Raw genomic sequence first — 22111 nt, 5'->3', positions numbered from 1 at the left:
TACGTCTTGTCCACAACCTCGGTGGAGCTGCGGATTCCTCAATCATTGGTCGGGATGGGAATAACAGGACACAGCTCTCATCGAAACCAGCCAAAAACAACACCAGACAACTTTGAACCCAACCTATATTAAAAAAAAAAAAAAAAGATGTGTCATTTGTAGTTTTAGTTAATTTTTCCCATTATATCCAAAGGTTAAGACTGTGTTTTTCGCCCTGAACCTAAGTAGCACCGGCACGACACGCCGATATGTATATTAAATTTATAATTTCATATATAAATGATAAATTATTATGTGCATATAAATATCAGCGCTAGGTTTCTTCTTCTTCTTTTAGGGATTCAAAATTCTTTTCCTAGCTGGGTATAATAATTTTGGGATGGTTGGATTTAAGACTTAAGTATATATATTTTTGATAGATTTATATTTTGACCCATAATTAATTGAAAATACTTAAGATTGACTCCGTGAGTGTCGAAATAGCGTGTCGAGATGATGAACTTGCGTACCGCTGGCGTATTCGGAGCACCGACCACATGTCGATCGCAACTTGAAGAATGCCGAAAAGTGTCCGACATGACACGGCACGACACAAAGGGCCCTGGAGAATGTCCATGCTTCCTAACCCGGAGCAAATTATACGTGACTTGTCTGTATTCAACAGGTGGCACCCGGTTTCTAAACTTCAAATCTCATGATTTTTTTTTTTGTTGGATTTTTCATATTTCATCGCAAACTCATTTTCCTCGGAGAATGAGTGCTATGAGCTTGATGTTTTTGTCCAGACAAGGCCCAATTGGTACGTAGGATCTAGGGAAATTAGAAGAAATGTTGGTTGAATGAGTCCGTAACCACATGTCGAATATGGGAGTTTGCCCACCAAATAATAAAAAAATGTCCAAGTTCACAATATTACCTTAAGTATGAAGCTGAAAATCTCCGGCCGTTCTTGCTTTTATATTAGACAATCAATATGAAAAATTGAAAAATAGGATTCCAAACTCCATATGTATAGCAACTGGCAAGGAAGTCCGCATATGTATTACCTTCTAAATAAGTAGAATGATCAATCGTGGCCCTCCTAATTGTGCCTTAGGTGGATTCGGCAGTCTTTTCAGAGAAGCAACATGTAGCGTCACGCGTTGAGTGGTGATCAAGGTAGTCGACGGACCCCGTGGTGTGTCGGTATCGTGTCGCATTCTACTTTTTTACAACTCCGACCCGACCCAAAGACAAAGACTTATGGAGAGCCATCAGTTCAGCAATCCTGCTAGTATAGTACTCGTCTATAATCTGCTTACCATGAACATTGCTTACACAAAATGATAACAGGTGCTCTCTGAAGTTCAGATTTTATAACGGGACGGTAAGCACTCTGCAAATTGTTCAGCAGCAAATGCTCGAACTCTGCATATAAAAAATGCACCAACAGAAGCAGATATACTTCGAAGCAGCTTTCCATGAAGAAAGGGGCGGTGTTTTGGAGTGTATATGTGCAGAGCCGCTGCCCCAGCCACCCTTGACATAGACCGCAGAAGCAATCGATTCAAGCTCGGCCATCTCTTCTGGTGTAAGGTTCACAGACAGTGCTGCAATGTTGTGGCTGAAATTTTCAATCATGATCGTGAAGGGAATCGGGCAGACGTCGTCGCCCTTGTGGGGTACCCAGACAAGGGCTAAATGCGACCGGGTGCATCCCTTTCTTCGAGCAATTTCATTCTCTATCTTTGAGTTGTGAACCAATTTCTCTCGCCGGAACCTCCGAAAGTACTGCATAACATAGAGCACGGTCTCAGCGGAGAGCATATAAGCAACATTAATTTTCTTTCTTGATGCCAAATTCTACTCCAACAAGTGCAAACAACACTAGAAGAGGTAGCATCGCCCGCCATCAGATTGTCTCGCTACTTCCATAAAAAGGGTGTTAGGGAGTCCTCGTTCACGAACTGATTCTGCCAAAACATAATTTATCTTGTGAAAAAAGATGAGAATAAAAAAGAATGGAAGGCTGAGGTCAGATACTAGTGTAGCATACATATTGAAAATATCACTAATCTTGTGACAAAAGACAAGGGAAAAAGGGCCAGTGGAAAGCGGAGGGAAAATAGTTAATAGCAATGGTGGGAAGGCTGGGAATCAGAGGAACTCACAAGTAAATCTACATCTTGCTCATTCTTAAAATCATGAGATTGTGGGATACTGCCTCTTTCAGGCTGATTAAGCCATGTACTATGATTTTCACTAATCTAGAATCAGACAAATGGAACTTATGGTGAATGCTGGATTGAAGAAATGGTAATTTTCCAGCAATTCAATGAGAATGACAGTCACCGTGAGTATTTGACTGTGTTGATTAGTAGAAACAGACCACTCTGTCGTCACCCACTAAGACATCCTCCATAAACTTGTAGGCAACAATTCCAATTCCAAGCTCCCTAGGAAACCATTTTAAGGAAGAAGAACAAAGTCAAAAGAAAACTGTGGTTACTGCATAACCAAATTAACGGAATGGTTTCCTACCAGCATGTCGAAACGGTCTCTGCCTCCACATCTCTTGTCGCCAGGGTCGAGTTCCATTGCATCACTGTGACGGGATGAACTGCGTGAGCTCTTCTGATTGTTGACGCAGAGGCATCACTTAAACCAACGTACTTGATTTTACCCTCTTCAATGAGTTTCTTCAGCTCTCCAATCTTTGAATATTAACATGATAAAACAACAGTCGAGTATTAAGTTAACTAAGGCAGACTTCTCTAATTCATCACAGAAGAGGGCAGATAAATTAAGTATTCAAGTATTTGTCATATTTCATAATGGTATGTCAAGAATCAAATATCTCCACAGAAAGTTCAAGAACAACTTTCAATGTAGTTCGTGTATATAAATCAGGAAGAACCTTGTAGCACTTTCAACTCAGCCACTAAAATACTAAATTCCATGACCTCTTTGACAACATCATGCCACATCTCGACCTTGACTATCATCTGAACTTAAGTTCAATTTGTAAATATCTTATTAGTCAAAGGCAAGGAAATAGTTAATCTCTTCCAAGAAATCCAGCATACTTTTTACAATATGACGATGCATCAACAACACCAATCTAGTTTAGCAAATGATCATATGACTCAGAGAAAGTCTTTTAAGAGAGGAAAAGGTTTAATGTGGATTCATACAGTGACTTCAATGGGGACACGACTATCGATATCTTCTTGGTAGTAGAGGTCGATATAATCCACATCGAGTCACTTCAAGCTGGCCTCACAAGCCGCCCTCACGTACTACGGATCGCCATGGCTGCCCCACTTCCCCTCCTTGAAGGTGGTTCCAAACTTGGTCGCCAATTCCACCTTCTGTCTCACCCCTCCCTTCATTGCCTGCTCAAACTCAGACACTAAATCAACACGAGAAAACCCCAAACTGCACCCAAAACAGAAAACCAAGATGTAGGATTGTAGAATCCGGCAGGATCAAGTTAATAATACTAGGGGTGAGCATCGGTCTGGGGTGAACCTAGACCAGCTCAACATGGTCAGTCCTGGGCTGGTCCTTGGTCTTGGGACCAATGGAACCTGTACTGTACGGGTTGGTTCTTGGTCCTGAGACTTTGGAATTGGTCCAGCCGAGACCAACCCTGTAAATTTCTTTTTTCCAAAAATCCTAGGTATATAACCTAAAGTGCTCAGCCCCTCCTCTCTTCTTTTCCATTTTCCTCTCCCTCTCTCAGAGTCTCACTCTCACTCTCCCTCAATCTCCCTCAATCTCAGATTCTTGTCCTCCTCTAGCAGCTCAATCTCTTTCTCACTCTCGCTGTAGGTATATAACGTAAAGTGCTCATCCCCTCCTCTCTTCAAAGAGTACATTTGTCTTTTCAAGGAATACAAAAAATGAAACAAAAAGAATTGGTTCGTCCTGGCCGGTTGACCCTAGAACCTGACCAGACCCAAAGGGTCAGTCCAGTCCTAGGTCCCAGGCTCAACAGGATCAGTTCCCAATCCCAAAAATTGGGGACCAACACTGTATGGATTGGTCCCTGATTAGGTATTGAACCAGGCCAATCCGAATCATACTCACCCCAAAATACTACAACCCTATATTATATCTACTTCATGCGGAAGCTGGGACTGAGCTTAACATACACAAGTGTGATGATTGATCAAGTAACATAGTCTAACAAAGCCTGATCAACAAACAACTTTTTGTGCGAGGAGTGTCAGCTTAGTTGATCTAAAAACGCCGAACTTTGAAAATGGATGCGTGGCTCATTATCTCAAAAACCGACCTTTCCAAGGAGTATTTCGTTGGCTTCTGTCGATATTGTCTCCCTCATTACGGTAAGGCCGTAGGTGTCTGAGGTGTCGAGGAAGGTGACGCCGGAGTGGACATCATGGTGGATGAGCTTGATCATGTCGGGATTGGTGGAAATGTCCCTACAGCCCAACCCCAGAGCCGAGACCCGGAGGCCCTGCGACCCCAACTTGATCCTCCTCACCATCGACACCATCGCCATCGTAATCGCTCGAGGTCGATGCAAGAAGAGATGGAGAAGAAACAATTCACTCAGAATGAAGCTGATGGGTGAGCGCAGCTTTAAAGGAGAGGGAGCAGCAGGTGTTCATTTCGCGCAATGCTATCATATGGCTCAAAGAAAGTCTTAGTAAGATGATCGATTGAGGCTCTCCCGACAGTGCCCTAGTAGGCCTCGACGGTCTTTCAAGAGAAGCAATCGTGCTGTTATAGAAAGAGTTCCTCTTAGCATTGCTTCTATGTATTGTATTGGGAAAAGTACACTAGAAGTGCTAGAAGTGCCATAACTTTTGTACGACGTTCACTCGAGTGTCATAACTTTCAAAACGTTCACTTAAGTGTCATAACTTTCAAAAATCGTTCAATTAAGTGACATGTTGACTTGGCAACAAGAAAAGCTGACTCGGCAACGAAAAGTTAACGTGGCACGCCGGAAAAGTTATTGTAGCACGCCGAAAAGCTGACGTGGCACGCGCGAAAAGCTACCGTAACACGCCGGAAAGTTGCCATGACATGCTAGAAAAGTTACTGTAACACTTAAGTGAACGATTTTACTCCGACATAGCACTCAAGTGAACGATTTTTTAAAGTTATGGCACTTAAATGAACGTTTTGAAAGTTATGGCACTTAAGTGAATACCGTACACAAATTATGACACTTCTAATATACTTTTCCCTATTGTATCCTATCCCGAGAGAACGTTGTATATAGTCTAAGTATTGAATTCATGGTTGAGGTAAACATAGTGTCACTCTAGTAGTATAGATGTGTTGAACTCCTTGAAATCCCGGTTTCATGATTCTAAAAGTCCCCTTGATGTAATGGCATGACTGGCTTGGCGGGCTCGATTAGTATTCAACTTGCTCTATGTTTCTTGCGTGATCTTCCCCCGATAAGCTTACGACACATGTATAATCTTCTCAAAGTGAATGTCATTTATTCAAAATGATAATAGTTATTCTCTGAACTCCAGAGTTTATTACAGGATAATAAGTACTCCCTTCATACACGAACTCATGACAGACACACAACATAGCCTCAAAATACTTAAGCAGCAAATGCTCAAACTATGCTTATAAAAGATGCCGCAACAGAAGCAGACATGTTTCTAAGCAGCTTTCCATGAGGAAAGGGGTGGAGTATCGGAGTTTGCCCACGTTGGAATGCTGCTTGCGTACCTGTCACCCATAACATTGTCCGCAGAAGCAATTGATTCCAGCTCAGCCATTTCATCTGGTGTAAGCCTCACGGACAGGGCTCCAATGTTCTGGTTGAAATTTTCGATCTTGGTCGTGCCAGGAATTGGGCAGACGTCGTCGCCCTGGTGGTGTACCCAGGCGAGGGCTAACTGTGAAGGGGTGCATCCCTTTCTTTGCGCAATTTCATTCACTCCGTCAAACAACTTTGCATTGTGAGCCAAGTTCTCTGGCTGGAACCTTGGTAGAGACTGCACAAAATAGAGCACTGTGTCAGTGGAGAGCCTATGGGCAAGTATCATTTTCCTTTTAGCACCAAATTCTACAGCAACAAGTGCAAACAATACTAGAAGTGGTTGCATTGCATGCCCTCAGATTGTCTTGTTACTTGATATGATAAGCATTTGGAAGTCTGCAATCACTTTGTATCTGGAAATCATGATTGGAAGTATTAAATTATCTTGTTAAGAATCATAAGCACTCCAAACGTGGAGAGAAGTGCTCTAGCAATTATGATGGTTTTGATGTAAGATGTGACAACAGAAACAAAAGCGACAATCTATCTACATGTGGTGGAATCCATTTACCACACTCAAAGAAAGAAATCCCAAATCTACAAGATGTGTGGAAGAATACTATCGGAGGCAAAGCTCCTTTTAGCTAAAAAACCAATAGCTACGTCACTTGAAAGGCACAGTCACTAGTCAAACAATAATCGCGGGGAGTAGTCCACAATTGGCTTCATGTCGGATAAAAGACTTCATCCCAAAGCTTCCAAAAAAGGGTGTTAGGGAGTCCTCAGTCAAGAACAGGTTCTGTCAAGACATCGTGTGAAGAAAGATGAGGAAAAAAAAGAATGGAAGGCTGAGGCCGGACACCGGTGTCGCTTATATTGAGGAAATATCGATAATCTTATGAAGAAAGGATGACAGAAAAAGGATGGGTGGAAAGGGAGGAAAGGATAGCGAATTAGCAAATGGTGGGAAGTCTGGCAAACAGGAACTTACGAGTAAGTCCATATCTGTTTATTCCAAAAAGCATGAGAATCTAGAAACTGCATCTTTCAGGCTCATGAAGCCATTAAATATGATTTTACATTTATGTAAAATCAGAGAGGTGGGTGAGGGGTCGGTGCTGTATTGAAAACATATAAGAGTATAAACCATTTGGGTCACCAATTGCTATCCTAGCCATCCAGGTGCTTTTTCTGTATACCACAAGAACTCATAGTTTCCAGCACTTAAAAAAGAATGACAGTCACTATGAGCATCTAGTTATGTTGATCAGCAGAAACAAACCCGTCTAAAGTCATCCTCAGATAAATTCTCCAATAACTTGGAACCAACAGAAAAGAATCCTCGTCCTAAAGGACTGTAGGCAACAATTCCAATGCCAAGCTCCCTACAAATAAATTGAAGGAAGAGCAGAGTCAGCAGAAAGCTGTTTTTTTTTTTTTTTGGTAAAGGTCAGCAGAAAGTTGTTGTTGCTGGATAAACAAACTAATAGAGTGATTTCGACCAAAAAAAAAAAACAGATTGATATTTCTTACCGACATGTGGGAATGATCTCTGCCTCCACATCTCTTGTCCACAGCGACCACTCCAATTGCACTGCAGTGATGGGATGAACAGCATGTGCTCTTCTGATGGTCGACGCAGAGGCCTCCGATAAACCGATGTACTTGATTTTGCCCTCTTCAATGAGTTTCTTTAGCTCCCCAATCTTTCAATATTCACATGACGACGCAACAAAAATTAGTCAATCTTGATGCATCTCAAAGCAACCAAAAAGTTGATAGGCATTAAGTTAACTGAGGTAGATTAATCTAATCTAGCACTGAAGACCGCAAATTAAAGAAGTATTCGAAGGAATTTCATATTTCACAATGATATGTCAAGAATCAAATGTCCCTCCACAGAAAGTCCAGGAACAACTTTCAATGTGATTCTTGTACATAAATCAGGATGAACCCCGTAGCACTTTCATCTCAAAGGAAGATATCAAATAATTTCCATGCTCATTTATCTCAACCTCAACAATCAACTGAGCTTAAGTCTCCTTTAACAATATCTTACGAGTCAAAGGCAAGATAATAGATAATTTCTGCCACAAAATCCAACAAACTTTTAACAACATGGTTATGCAAAATCAGCATCTATCTAGTTCAGCAACTGATGATATGGCTCAGAGAAAGTCCTAAGAGAAGGAAGGGTTTAATGAGGATCCATACAGTGACTTCGATGGGGACCCGAGTGTCGATACGGTGCTGGTAGTAGAGGTCGATGCAATCAATGTCGAGCCGCTTCAAGCTGGCCTCGCAAGCCGCCCTCACATACACCGGATCACCCCGGACCTCCGCCTTGCCGTCCGCGAAGCTGACTGCAAACTTGGTCGCCAATTCCACCTTCTGTCTCACCCCTCCCTTCAGTGCCTGCTCAAAATCGACACCAATTCAACACGAGAAAACTCCCCAAATTCCCCCCAAAGATTAGAAAACGAAGACGCAGGATCGCAGCATTCTGCAAGACAAGCTCTAATACTACAACGCTATTGCTTATCGATCAGACTAGGGAGGCAAAGAAAGACTGATTAAAAAACAGATTTTTGTGCGAACAGTGTCGGCTAGTTGATCTAAAGGCCGAAACTTTAACTAAACAACTGACCTTTCCGAGGAGGATTTCGTTGGTGTGAGGGCCGTAGACGTCGGAGGTGTCGAGGAAGGTGACGCCGGAGCCGACGGCGTGGTGGATGAGAGCGATCATGTCGGAGTCGGACTTGGGAGCGCCGTAGGCGGCAGACATGCCCATGCAGCCCAGCCCCTGCGCCGACACCTCGAGACCCTGCGACCCCAATTTGATCCTCCTCACCATGGACGCCATAGCTGCCGTCGTCGCTCGAGGTCGACGCAAGAAGAGAGAATGGAGAAGAAACAATTTGAGAGCTCGCTCGCTCGCTCCCTCCCTGCACTGAGACGATGACGGAGATGATGGGTTGAGCCGAGCTTTAAAGGGGAGAGTAATAATGGAATCGGATCTCCTAGCATAGAGGGAAGGAAGGGTGACATTGACGGATCTTGGCAGTTTATTTCAAAATGGATGGTCTGAATTTATTCACGTCACTTTTTAGAGCTAAACTTTAAAGGAGAGTAATTTCGAAATCGGATTTCCTATCAGAAAAGTAGTTTAAAATGGGCGGTATGAATATCTACGTCACCTTCTAGAGCCAAGCTTTAAAGGAGAGTAATTTTGAAATCGGATTTCCTATCATAAAAGTAGGGGTGATATTGAGGGATCCGAGGCCGTCTATTACAAAATGGACAGTCAAGATTTATTTACGTTACCTTTTGGAAGAAGGAGAAATTGTTTGACGAAAAATTTCAAAATTTTAAAGAAAAATGTTATGAAAGAATCTAAACTGCCCATTTTTTATTTGGACCACACCGTCTCGTCCAAAAGCACCGTGAAAGGCCCAAACCTCAGTGGAGCTGCGGACTGCTCGGTCCTTGGTCGGGATGGGACAACTTAGAAAGTGACAAACACAAAAACGGGACACCATTGCACCAACTCAAAACCCAACCTATATTAAAAAGAAAAAAAAGTAAATAACTATGCTTATCATAATATATTTATTCTGAATTTTTTTTGTGATATCAAAAACCCGAAACTATATTCATTATAACACATTTATCCTAAACGTTTTATTGTGACACTATAAATCATAAACTTATACTATCGTGTCATATCAATGTTCCAGTTAAAAGTAACAGTTAAAAATATAACATGAATCTAACGGGGTGTTGATACGGCATCGCACAAGCACCACATCAAAAAAACATTTTAAAAAAAAAAGGAAAATCTGAAATTATTATTCATCGTCTTCAACCTTCGAGTTCCTCGGGCACTCGTCTGTCCGCTGCCCACTTCACCACAAGAGCGAGATGCAGTCGAGGCGATGATTCTCGACATTCTCCAAAATCATTTTCGCTTGATGATTTGGTGTTTTAGGTGCCTGTGAACAACGAGCTCGTTTGGCACAGCGGGGACCGCATTCCTCGAGCCCTGCATTGATCGCATCGCCGATACTGTTGGAAAGGTAGGGGTTCGTTTGTTCTGTGGGTTGATTATTGATGAAGGACTGTGTGGCTTAGCTCAATAGTAAATTGGGATTTACAGTATGCAGCATTGGGTTGGCTTTGTGGAGGTTTGAGCTTCTCCTGCGATTTGGCTCCGACAAGGGCCAGCCTCGGCCTCCTCCAATCCGGACGCTCGAGGGGGATTTTAGATTCTGGAGACCGCATTCAAGAATGAGACGATTGGGTTGTTCACAAGAGAGCTGTACGTTGAAAAGGTTAGTCGCTCTGTTATTAGCTCATCCAGAGTGGATAGTGGACGAACGAGTGCCTAAGGAACTCGGAGGTTGAAGACGATGAACAGTGGCTTTAGATTTTTCTTTTTTTAATGTTTTTCTGATGTAGTGCTTGCATAGCGCCATATCAACCAACGCCACCTTGGATTCACGTTATATTTTTAACTACTACTTTTAACTGGAGATCAAAATATATGCATTTCACATTTTAATTTTTTTGTTCATTTTCCTCCTTTTTTTTTCCTTTTTTTATTTATAATTTTTTTTAAAAAAATGGTCCAAGTCCAGGATTTTTAGTGTCACAATGAAAAGTTTAGGGTAAATATATCATAATAGGTATAGTTTGGAGTTTTTAGCATCACAAAAAAAAGTGTTGAGGTGGACGGTTGGCGCATCTACGGATGATAAGAAAAACGAAGAAAAAGAAAGAAGAGGGGGGCGGCGCATCAGAAAGAAGGAGAAGGAGAAGATGAAGACGAAGGAGAAGAAAGAACATAAAAGGAGGGCCAAGGTTAGAGTTTTTAAAAAAATAAAAAAAATCAAGTATTTTCCCAAATAAAAAAACAAATTGTGTCATTTGTAGTTTTAGTTAATTTTTCCCATTGTATCCAAAGGCGTGAACCTAATTTTAATGTCAAGTCGATTTTAGCAAATGAAATAGGTTATAGACTTTGGAGTTTTCCCAAAACACCCTGTGCATCTCGTGAACAAGTTAAGTCATTGTTTTTCGCCTTGAACCTCAATAGCAACGACACGACACGCCGACATGTATATCAAATTTATATTTCCATATATACATGATAAATTATCATATGTATAAGAATATCAACGCTAAGCTTCTTTTTCTTATGTTAGGGATTCACGATTAGTTTTTTTTTTTTTTTCTTAGTTTGGGTATAGTAATTTTGGGATGGTTGGATTTATGATTTAGGCATATATATTTTTGATATATTTATATTTTGACCCATAATTTATTGAAAATGCTTCCGTGGGTATTGAAATGTCGTGTCGAGATGACGAACTCTCTTGTCACCGGCATGTTTGGAGCGCCGATCACGTGTCGATGGCATGTCAAAGAATGTCGAAGAGTGTCCGATACAACACGAAACAAAGGGCCCCGAAGAGTGTCCCTACTTCCAAACCCAAAACAGATTATACATGGCTTGTTAGGATTCAACGGGTGGAATCCAGTTTCTAAACTGGAAATCTCAGGATTTTTTCTCGTTGGATTTTTTCACAATTCATCGCAAACTCATTTTCCTCGGAAGATGAGTATTACGAGCTTGATGCTTTTGTTCAGACAAGGCCCAATTGGTATGCAGGATCTAGAATTGACGTTGGAAATTACAAGAAATGTCGGTTGAATGAGTCCGTAGCCACATATCAAATATGGGAGTTTGCCCACCAAATAACAAAAATATGTCCAAGTTCCCAGTATTACCGTTGAGTATGAAGCTGAAAATCTCCGGCCACTCTTGCTTTTCAATTAGACAAATCGATATGAAAATTTTGAAAAATAGGAGTCCAAACTCCATATGTCTAACAACTGGCAAGGAAGTCCGCACACGAATTACCTTCTAAATGAGTAGAATGATCGATCATGGCTCTCCTAATTGTGCCTTTGGCGGCTTCGGCGGTCTTTCAAGAGAAGCAACATGGAGCGTCACGCGTTGAGTGGCGATCAAGGCAGTCAACGGATCCGTTGGTCTGTCGACATCGTGTTGCATTCTACTTTTTTACAACTCCCACCGACCCAAAGACAAGGACTTATGGAGAGCCATCAATTGAGCAATCCTGCGAGTGTAGTACACGTCTATAATCTTCTTACCGTGAACATTGCATACAAATGCTCGAACTCTGCATATAAAAAATGCAGCGATAGAAGCAGACATATTTCTAAGCAGCTTTCCATGAAGAAAGGGGTGGAGTTTCGGAGTTTATCTCTGTTGAGATGCTGCCCCAGCCACCCTCAACGTTGACCGCAGAAGCAATCGATTAAAGCTCGGCCATCTCTTCTGGTGTAAGCTTCACCTTCAGAGATGCAAATCATGCAATGTTCTGGTTGAAATTTCCGATCTTGGTCGTCCTGGGAATAGTGCAGACATTGTCGCCCTTGTGGTGTCCCAGGGCGAGGGCTAACTGCCACAGGGTGCATCCCTTTCTTCAAGCGATTTCATTCATGTGAACCAATCTCTCTCGCTGGAACCTCCGAAAGTACTGCATAACATAGAGCACTCTCTCAGCGGAGAGCATATAAGCAACATTGATTTTCTTTCTTGACGCCAAATTCTACTCCAACAAGTGCAAACAATACTAGAAGAGGTTGCATCGCATTCCATCAGATTGTCTTGCTACTTCCATAAAAAGGGTGTTACGAAGTCCTCATTTAGGAACTGGCTCTGCCAAAACATAATTTGTCTTGTGAAAAAAGATGACAATGAAAAAGAAGGGAAGGCTGAGGTCAGATGCTAGTGTGGCATACATATTGGATATATCGCTAATCTTGTGACGGAAGATAAGAGAAAAAGGGCCAGTGGAAGGATGGGAGAGAATGGTGAATAGTAATGGTGGGAAGGCTGGGAATCAGAGGAACTCACAAACAAATCTACATCTTGCTCATTCTTAAAATCACGAGATTGCAGAGAAACTGCGTCTTTTAAAATGATTAAGCCATGTACTATGATTTTCACTAATCTAGAATCAGACAAATGGGACATATGGTGAATGCTGGATTGAAGAAATTGTAATATTCCAACAATTCAATGAGAATGACAGTCACCGTGAGCATGTGACTGTGTTGATCAGCAGAAACAGACCACTCGATCGTCACCCACTAAGAAATACTCCATAAACTCATAGGCAACAATTCCAATTCCAAGCTCCCTAGGAAACCATTTTAAGGAAGAACAAAGCCAGAAGAAAGCTGTGGTTCCAGCATAACCAAATTAACAGAATGGTTTCCTACTGGCATGTCAGAACGATCTCTGCCTCCACATCTCTTGTTGCCAGGGTCCAGTCCAATTGCACCGCTGTGACGGGATGAACAGCATGAGCTCTTCTAATTGTTGACGCAGAGGAGTTACTTAAACCGACGTACTTGATTTTACCCTCTTCAAAGAGTTTCTTCAGCCCTCCAATCTTTGAATATTCACATGATAAAACAACAGTCAAATATTAAGTTAACTGGGGCTGATTTCTCTAATTCATCACAGAAGAGAGCAGATAAATTAAGTATTCAAGAATTTGTCATATTTCATAATAGTACGTCAAGAATCAAATATCTCCACAGAAAGTCCAGGAACAACTTTCAATGTGATTCTTGTATATAAATCAGAAAAAACCCTGTAGCACTTTCAACTCAGCCACTAAAATACTAAATTCCATGACCTCTTCGACAACATCGTGCCGCATCTCTACCTGGACTATCATCTGAAATTAAGTTCCATTTGCAAATACCTTACCAGTCAAAGGCAAGGAAATAGTTAATCTTTTCCAAGAAATCCAGCATACTTTTTAGGGAAAAGCAAAACCACAGCCCAAAACTTTCTGATACAAAACCCTAAATTTATATCAGGACACATTACCCCAAACACAACCCCAACTTTGTTGTGACACAAACCAACAATACACATTACCCAAAGTTGAGGAAAGTCAAAAAAGTTAGGATTTGATGTCACAAAAAATTTTAAATATGTCACACGGGTATAAGTTAGGGTTTCAAGCAAAATGCGAATAAAAGTTTGGATTTTGGTGTCACAAAAAAAAGTTTAGGGTAAATGTGTCACAGTTGACATAGTTCAAGGTTTTTGGTGGTTTTTTCCCTACTTTTTACAATATGACGATGCATCAACAACACCAATCTAGTTTAGCAAATGATCATATGACTCAGAGAAAGTCTTTGAGAGAGGAAAAGGTTTAATGTGGATTCATACAATGACTTCAATGGGGACACGACTATCGATATCTTCTTGGCAGTAGAGGTCCATATAATCAACATCGAGTCACTTCAAGCTGGCCTCACAAGCCGCCCTCACATACCACGGATCGCCCTGGCTGCCCCACTTCCCCTCCTTGAAGGTGGTTCCAAACTTGGTCGCCAATTCCACCTTCTGTCTCACCCCTCCCTTCATTGCCTGCTCAAACTCAGACACTAAATCAACACGAGAAAACCCCAAACTACACCCAAAACAGAAAAGCAAGATGTAGGATCGTAGAATCCGGCGGGATCAAGTTAATACTAGGGGTGAGCATCGGTCCGGGGTGAACCTGGACCAGCTCAACATGGTCAGTCCTGGGCTGGTCCTTGGTCTTGGGACCAATGGAACCTGTACTGTACGGGTTGGTTCTTGGTCCTGAGACTTTGGAATTGGTCCAACCAAGACCAACCCTGTAAATTTCTTTTTTCCAAAAATCCTAGGTATATATAACCTAAAGTGCTCAGCCCCTCCTCTCTTCTTTTCCATTTTCCTCTCCCTCTCTTAGAGTCTCACTCTCACTCTCCCTCAATCTCCCTCAATCTCAGATTCTTGTCCTCCTCTAGCGGCTCAATCTCTTTCTCACTCTCGCTGTAGGTATATAACGTAAAGTGCTCATCCCCTCCTCTCTTCAAAGAGTACATTTGTCTTTTCAAGGAATACAAAAAAGAAACAAAAAAAAAAAGTTGGTTCGTCCTGGCCAGTTGACCCTAGAACCTGACCGGACCCAAGGGGTCAGTCCAGTCCTAGGTCCCAGGCTCAACAGGATCAGTTCCTAATCCCAAAAATTGGGGACCAACACTGTATGGATTGGTCCCTGATTTGGTATTGAACCAGGCCAATCCGAATCATACTGACCCCAAAATACTACAACCCTATATTATATCTACTTCATGCGGAAGCTGGGACTGAGCTTAACATACACAAGTGTGATGATTGATCAAGTAACCTAGTCTAACAAAGCCTGATCAACAAACAACTTTTTGTGCGAGGAGTGTTAGCTTAGTTGATCTAAAAACGCCAAACTTTGAAAATGGATGCGCGACTCATTATCTCAAAAACCGACCTTTCCAAGGAGTATTTCGTTGGCTCCTGTCGATATTGTCTCCCTCATTACGGTAAGGCCGTAGGTGTCTGAGGTGTCGAGGAAGGTGACGCCGGAGTGGACATCGTGGTGAATGAGCTTGATCATGTCGGGATTGGTGGAAATGTCCCTACAGCCCAACCCCAGAGCCGAGACCCGGAGGTCCTGCGACCCCAACTTGATCCTCCTCACCATCGACCCCATCGCCGTCGTAATCGCTCGAGGTCGATGCAAGAAGAGATGGAGAAGAAACAATTCGCTCAGAACGAAGCTGATGGGTGAGCGGACCTTTAAAGGAGAGGGAGCAGCAGGTGTTCATTTCGCGCAATGCTATCATATGGCTCAGAGAAAGTCTTAGTAGGATGATCGATTGAGGCTCTCCCGACAGTGCCCTAGTAGGCCTCGATGGTCTTTCAAGAGAAGCAATCGTGCTGTCCTAGAAAGAGTTCCTCTTAGCATTGCTTCTATGTATTGTATCGGGAAAAGTACGTTAGAAGTGTCATAATTTTTGTATGACGTTCATTTGAGTGCCATAACTTTCAAAACATTCATTTAAGTGCCATAACTTTTAAAAATCGTTCACTTGAGTGACATGTTGACGTGGCAATCAAAAAAGCTGACTCGGCGGCCGAAAAGTTGACGTTACACGCCGGAAAAGTTATTGTAGCATGTCGAAAAGCTGACGTGGCACATGCGGAAAGCTGCTGTGGCACGTGCGGAAAGCTAATGTAGCACGCCGGAAAATTGACATGACATGCCAAAAAAGTTACTGTAGCACTTAAGTAAACGATTTTATTCCGACATAGCACTCAAGTGAACGATTTTTTAAAGTTATGGCACTTAAATGAACGTTTTGAAAGTTATGGCACTCAAGTGAATACCGTGCACAAATTATGACACTTCTAATATACTTTTTCCTATTGTATCCTATCCTGAGAGAACTTTGTACACGGTCTAAGTATTGAAATTCGTGGTTGAGGTAAACATAGTGTCACTCTAGTAGTATAGATGAGTTGAACTCCTTGAAATCCCGGTTTCATGATTCTAAAAGTCCCCCTGATGTAATGGCATGACTGGCTTGGCGGGCTCGATTAGTATTCAACTTGCTCTATGTTTCTTGCGTGATCTTCCCCCGATAAGCTTACAACACATGTATAATCTTCTCAAAGTGAATGTCATTTATTCAAAATGATAATAGTTATTCTCTGAACTCCAGAGTTTATTACAGGATAATAAGTACTCCCTTCATACACGAACTCATGACAGACACACAACATAGCCTCAAAATACTTAAGCAGCAAATGCTCAAACTCTGCTTACAAAAGATGCCGCAACAGAAGCAGACATGTTTCTAAGCAGCTTTCCATGAGGAAAGGGGTGGAGTATCGGAGTTTGCCCACGTTGGAATGCTGCTTGCATACCTATCACCCTTGACATTGTCTGCAGAAGCAATTGATTCCAGCTCAGCCATTTCATCTGGTGTAAGCCTCACGTACAGGGCTCCAATGTTCTGGTTGAAATTTTCGATCTTGGTCGTGCCAGGAATCGGGCAGACGTCGTTGCCCTGGTGGTGTACCCAGGCGAGGGCTAACTGTGAAGGGGTGCATCCCTTTCTTTGCGCAATTTCATTCACTCCGTCAAACAACTTTGCATTGTGAGCCAAGTTCTCTGGCTGGAACCTTGGTAGAGACTGCATAAAATAGAGCACTGTGTTAGTGGAGAGCCTATGAGCAAGTATCATTTTCCTTTTAGCACCAAATTCTACAGCAACAAGTGCAAACAATACTAGAAGTGGTTGCATTGCATGCCCTCAGATTGTCCTGTTACTTGATATGATAAGCATTTGGAAGTCTGCAATCACTTTGTGTCTGGAAATCATGATTGGAAGTATTAAATTATCTTGTTAAGAATCATAAGCACTCCAAACGTGGAGAGAAGTGCTCTAGCAATTATGATGGTTTTGATGTAAGATGTGACAACAGAAACAAAAGCGACAATCTATCTACATGTGGTGGAATTCATTTACCACACTCAAAGAAAGAAATCCCAAATCTACAAGATGTGTGGAAGAATACTATCGGAGGCAAAGCTCCTTTTAGCTAAAAAACCAATAGCTACGTCACTTGAAAGGCACAGTCACTAGTCAAACAATAATCGCGGGGAGTAGTCCACAATTGGCTTCATGGTCGTATAAAAGACTTCATCCCAAAGCTTCCAAAAAAGGGTGTTAGGGAGTCCTCAGTCAAGAACAGGTTCTGTCAAGACATCTTGTGAAGAAAGATGAGGAAAAAAAAAGAATGGAAGGCTGAGGCCGGACACCGGTGTTGCTTATATTGAGGAAATATCGCTAATCTTATGAAGAAAGATGAAAAAAAAAGGGATGGGTGGAAAGGCAGGAAAGGATAGCGAATTAGCAAATGGTGGGAAGTCTGGCAAACAGGAACTTACGAGTAAGTCCATATCTGTTTATTCCAAAAAGCATGAGAATCTAGAAACTGCATCTTTCAGGCTCATTAAGCCATTAAGTATGATTTTACATTTATGTAAAATCAGAAAGGTGGGTGAGGGGTCGGTGCTATATTGAAAACATATAAGAGTATAAACCATTTGGGTCACCAATTGCTATCCTAGCCATCCAGGTGCTTTTTCTGTATACCACAAGAACTCATAGTTTCCAGCACTTAAAAAAGAATGACAGTCACTATGAGCATCTAGTTATGTTGATCAGCAGAAACAAACCCGTCTAAAGTCATCCTCAGATAAATTCTCCAATAACTTGGAACCAACAGAAAAGAATCCTCGTCCTAAAGGACTGTAGGCAACAATTCCAATGCCAAGCTCCCTAGAAATAATTTGAAGGAAGAGCAGAGTCGGCGAAAAGTTGTTGTTACTGCATAAACAAACTAAGGGCTTGCATGATAACTATTTTCATTCTCCGATTCTCATCCCAGAATAGTAAAAAATAAGAATGCTATTTGGTAACGTAAATAATTCTGATTCTGATTCTGTTCCCTAGAATCGGTTTTGGAGAATCAGAATCGGTTTTAGAGTAAAATCCAAAAGCAAAAAAAAGTTACTTCTAGAAAAAGAATGACTTTTGAAAATAGCAAACAGAATGAAGTCTCACATCTCTCACTTTTTCTTTGTAATTTTCTAGTCATTTTTTCCCCTCTACCTAATAAAAATAAAATAAAATAAAAATAAAAAATAATTTTTTAAAAAAATAAAAAAAATTTAGAAAATCATAAAAAATAGAAAAAGCTTAGAGTATGCTAGTTTGACCTTATTTTCATAAAGTTGGGCCTAAATTTCATAAATTTCATAGATTTCACTCTCCTACAAATAATATTGCAGAGGATGATGGCATCCAACATGCATATTGGTAGCCGTGCGTCAAAAGATGTTTCTATGTATTTAGAAAATGCAACATTTAAAGAACTTTAAACATCATGTATTAAAATTTGTATTTCATTTATGACATGCTAAAAAATAATGTATTTTAAATTATTTGAGTGTGCATTGAAAATTAGTCTTTAATTTAGGATGAAATTTTATAAATTAACTGCATAGTTCTTTGACTTAAATGAAAAAAATAGGGAAAGAATCATTTTTTTGAAACATAAATTTTGTGCAGTTATCAAACACGTTCTGATTCTCTAAAACTCATTTAGTAACAGAATCAAAAAATCCATTTGAACTAGAATCAGTTTTTCTGGATCGGAATGAGAATCAGAGAATGAAAATGGTTACCATGCAGGCCCTAATAAAGTGATTTCAACCGGAAAAAAAAAAAAAAGGTGTGATTTCTTACCGACATGTGGGAACGATCTCTGCCTCCACATCTCTTGTCCACAGCGACCACTCCAATTGCACTGCAGTGATGGGATGAACAGCATGGGCTCTTCTGATGGTCGACGCAGAGGCCTCCGATAAACCGATGTACTTGATTTTGCCTTCTTCAATGAGTTTCTTTAGCTCCCCGATCTTTCAATATTCAAATGACGACGCAACAAAGATTAGTCAATCTTTGTGCATCTCAAAGCAACGAAAAAGTTGATAGGCATTAAGTTAACCGAGGTAGATTACTCTAATCTATCACTGAAGAGCGCAAATTAAAGAAGCATTCGAAGGAATTTCATATTTCACAATGATATGTCAAGAATCAAATGTCCCTCCACAGAAGGTCCAGGAACAACTTTCAATGTGATTCTCGTATATAAATCAGGATGAACCCCGTAGCACTTTCATCTCAAAGGAAGATATCAAATAATTTCCATGCTCATTTATCTCAACCTCAACGATCAACTGAGCTTAAGTCTCCTTTAACAATATCTTACGAGTCAAAGGCAAGATAATAGTTAATTTCTACCACAAAATCCAACAAACTTTTAACAACATGGTTATGCAAAATCAACATCTATCTAGTTCAGCAACTGATGATATGGCTCAGAGAAAGTCCTAAGAGAAGGAAGGGTTTAATGAGGATCCATACAGTGACTTCGATGGGGACCCGAGTGTCGATACGGTGCTGGTAGTAGAGGTCGATGCAATCAATGTCGAGCCGCTTCAAGCTGGCCTCGCAAGCTGCCCTCACATACACCGGATCACCCCGGACCTCCGCCTTGCCGTCCGCGAAGCTGAGTGCAAACTTGGTCGCCAATTCCACCTTCTGTCTCACCCCTCCCTTCAGTGCCTGCTCAAAATCGACACCAATTCAACACGAGAAAACTCCCCAAATTCCCCCCAAAGATTAGAAAACGAAGACACAGGATCGCAGCATTCTGCAAGACAAGCTCTAATACTACAACGCTATTGCTTATCGATCAGACCAGGGAAACTAAGAAAGACTGATTTAAAAAACAGATTTTTGTGCGAACAGTGTCGGCTAGTTGATCTAAAGGCCGAACCTTTAACTAAAGAACTGACCTTTCCGAGGAGGATTTCGTTGGTGCCTGGGCCGTAGATGTCGGAGGTGTCGAGGAAGGTGACGCCGGAGCCGACGGCGTGGTGGATGAGCGCGATCATGTCGGACTCGGACTTGGGAGCACCGTAGCCGGCAGACATGCCCATGCAGCCCAGCCCCTGCGCCGACACCTCGAGACCCTGCGACCCCAATTTGATCCTCCTCACCATGGATGCCATAGCCGTCGTCGTCACTCGAGGTCGACGCAAGAAGAGAGATTGGAGAAGAAACAATTTGAGAGCTCGCTCCCTCCCTCCCTGCACTGAGACGATGACGAAGATGATGGGTTGAGCCAAGCTTTAAAGGGGCAGTAATAATGGAATCGGATTTCCTACCATAAACGTAGGGGGTGACATTGCGGAAACCGGACCGTATATTCGAGCTTTAAAGGGGAGTAATAATGGAATCGGATTTCCTACCATAAAGGTTAGGGTGACATTGAGGGATTCGGGCCGTCCATTCAAACTTTAAAGGGGGAATAATAATGGAATCGGATTTCCTACCATAAATGTAGGAGTGACATTGAGGAATCTGGACTGTCTATTCAAGTTTTAAAGGAGGAGTAATAATATAATCGGATTTCCTACCATAAAGGTTGGGGTGTCATTGAAGGATCCAGACCGCTCATTCGAGTTTTAAAGGGGGAGTAATAATGGAATAAGATTTTCTACCATAAAGGTAGGGGTGACATTGAGGGATCCCCTACCATAAATGTAGGAGTGACATTGAGAAATTCGGATCGTTTATTCGAGCTTTAAAGGGGGAGTAATAATGGAATCGGATTTCCTATCATAAAGGTTGGGGTGACATTGAGGGATCCAGGCCGTCCATTCGAACTTTAAAGGAGGAGTAATAATGGAATCGGATTTCCTACCATAAAGGTAGAGGTGACATTGAGGGATCCCCTACCATAAATGTAGGGGTGACATTGAAGAATCCGAACCGTCTATTTGAGCTTTAAAGGGGAAGTAATAATGAAATCGGATTTCCTATCATAAAGGTTAGGGTGACATTAAGGGATCTAGGCCATCCATTTGAGCTTTAAAGGGGGAGTAATAATGGAATCGGATTTCCTACCATAAAGGTAGGGGTGACATTGAAGGATTCGGGCCATCTATTCGAGCTTTAAAGGGGGAGTAATAATGGAATCGGATCCACTACCATAAAGGTAGGGGTGATATTAAGGGATCCGAGCCGTCCATTTCAAAATGGACTACCCCAATTCATCCGCATCACCTTTTAAAAGGTGGGAAAAAATTTTGGTGAGAAATTTCAAAATTTTAAAAAAAGTTACGTGGATCAATTTAGGCCGTCCATTTTTTATTTGGACGGCTCAAATCAATCATGTCACCCCTAACATTAAGGGTGAGCAAATTGGATCGCCTAAACCGGGATCGCCTAGACCGGACTCGGATCGGTGGTTCGATTCCCGGTTCTAAAGGGAGCAGTTTGGTTCTTGATTTTAGGGCACCAGGACCGAACCGATCAAAATTTGTTTTTATTTTGGTCAAGAAAACTCTATGCGCAATTTGCTTCGAAAAAGTGATTCGTCGCTAAATTACAAATGTTGGTTTAGCGACGAAAACAAAATATTTGTCGCTATGTTTTCGTCACTAATTTAGTGACAAATATTTTGTTTACGTCGCTAATTTAGCGACGAATGTGCTTTTCGTCGCTGTCCACCAACTTCTTTTCTTCATTAATTTATACAATTAACGATGAAATTTGCAATTCTCATCGGATTAACCACGTTCTACTATAAATAATTCAAGCAAATACTTGGGTAAGTGTTTTTGACATGGTTATTTTTTTCAATTTCAAAGTAATTGTCTGGTCATAAACAGAATTTAATTTTTAGAATTTTATGATTTTAATTAAGAGTATTAAACATTAGATATGATATTTTTAATATTTTATAATTCTTTAATTCGTATGTAGGCACAATGCAAAAAGATACGACTTGGATATATAATAAGAACTTACCCGAATGTCGAGGATTGGCCG

General features: G+C 41.4%; 4 protein-coding genes and 1 pseudogene across 5 annotated transcripts in view; all 5 read right to left on the bottom strand.

The window, feature by feature from the left end:
- LOC115745207 (probable aldo-keto reductase 4) overlaps positions 1 to 208 on the bottom strand; it is a 28804-nt gene extending 28596 nt beyond the window's left edge. The window contains exon 1 of the mRNA XM_030680642.2: positions 193 to 208. The gene's annotated coding sequence lies outside the window, so the exon portion shown is untranslated. The remainder of the gene's footprint in view (positions 1 to 192) is intronic.
- Positions 1 to 22111, bottom strand: part of LOC115745205 (probable aldo-keto reductase 2) — a 40662-nt gene that overhangs the window by 7233 nt on the left and 11318 nt on the right. The gene's annotated exons all lie outside the window — the stretch shown is intronic.
- LOC115731465 lies at positions 1298 to 15348 on the bottom strand (annotated as a pseudogene).
- Positions 5436 to 8679, bottom strand: LOC115731467 (probable aldo-keto reductase 2). The gene is made up of 5 exons (XM_030662133.2): positions 8385 to 8679; positions 7952 to 8152; positions 7271 to 7443; positions 7020 to 7122; positions 5436 to 5972 (listed from the first exon to the last, which is right to left on the bottom strand). The coding sequence occupies exons 1-5, from the start codon at positions 8598 to 8600 to the stop codon at positions 5634 to 5636; spliced, it is 1032 nt and encodes a 343-aa protein (XP_030517993.2). The 5' UTR covers positions 8601 to 8679; the 3' UTR covers positions 5436 to 5633.
- LOC115731463 (probable aldo-keto reductase 4) lies at positions 16298 to 20409 on the bottom strand. 2 transcript variants are annotated; one of them, XM_048283499.1, is made up of 5 exons: positions 20071 to 20409; positions 19637 to 19837; positions 18956 to 19128; positions 17884 to 17986; positions 16298 to 16834 (listed from the first exon to the last, which is right to left on the bottom strand). In XM_048283499.1, the coding sequence occupies exons 1-5, from the start codon at positions 20284 to 20286 to the stop codon at positions 16496 to 16498; spliced, it is 1032 nt and encodes a 343-aa protein (XP_048139456.1). In that variant the 5' UTR covers positions 20287 to 20409; the 3' UTR covers positions 16298 to 16495. The 2 variants fall into 2 exon arrangements, with proteins under 2 accessions (XP_048139456.1, XP_048139459.1); XM_048283502.1 differs by lacking the exon at positions 16298 to 16834 and adding an exon at positions 17312 to 17803 and having other exon boundaries at positions 17857 to 17986.

This window comes from Rhodamnia argentea, chromosome 1 (genome assembly GCF_020921035.1).
Source record: "Rhodamnia argentea isolate NSW1041297 chromosome 1, ASM2092103v1, whole genome shotgun sequence".
NCBI classification, from domain to species: Eukaryota; Viridiplantae; Streptophyta; class Magnoliopsida; order Myrtales; family Myrtaceae; genus Rhodamnia; species Rhodamnia argentea.
The sequence above is the reverse complement of the archived record's forward strand: the minus strand, read 5'-3'. Positions and strand labels throughout refer to the sequence as shown.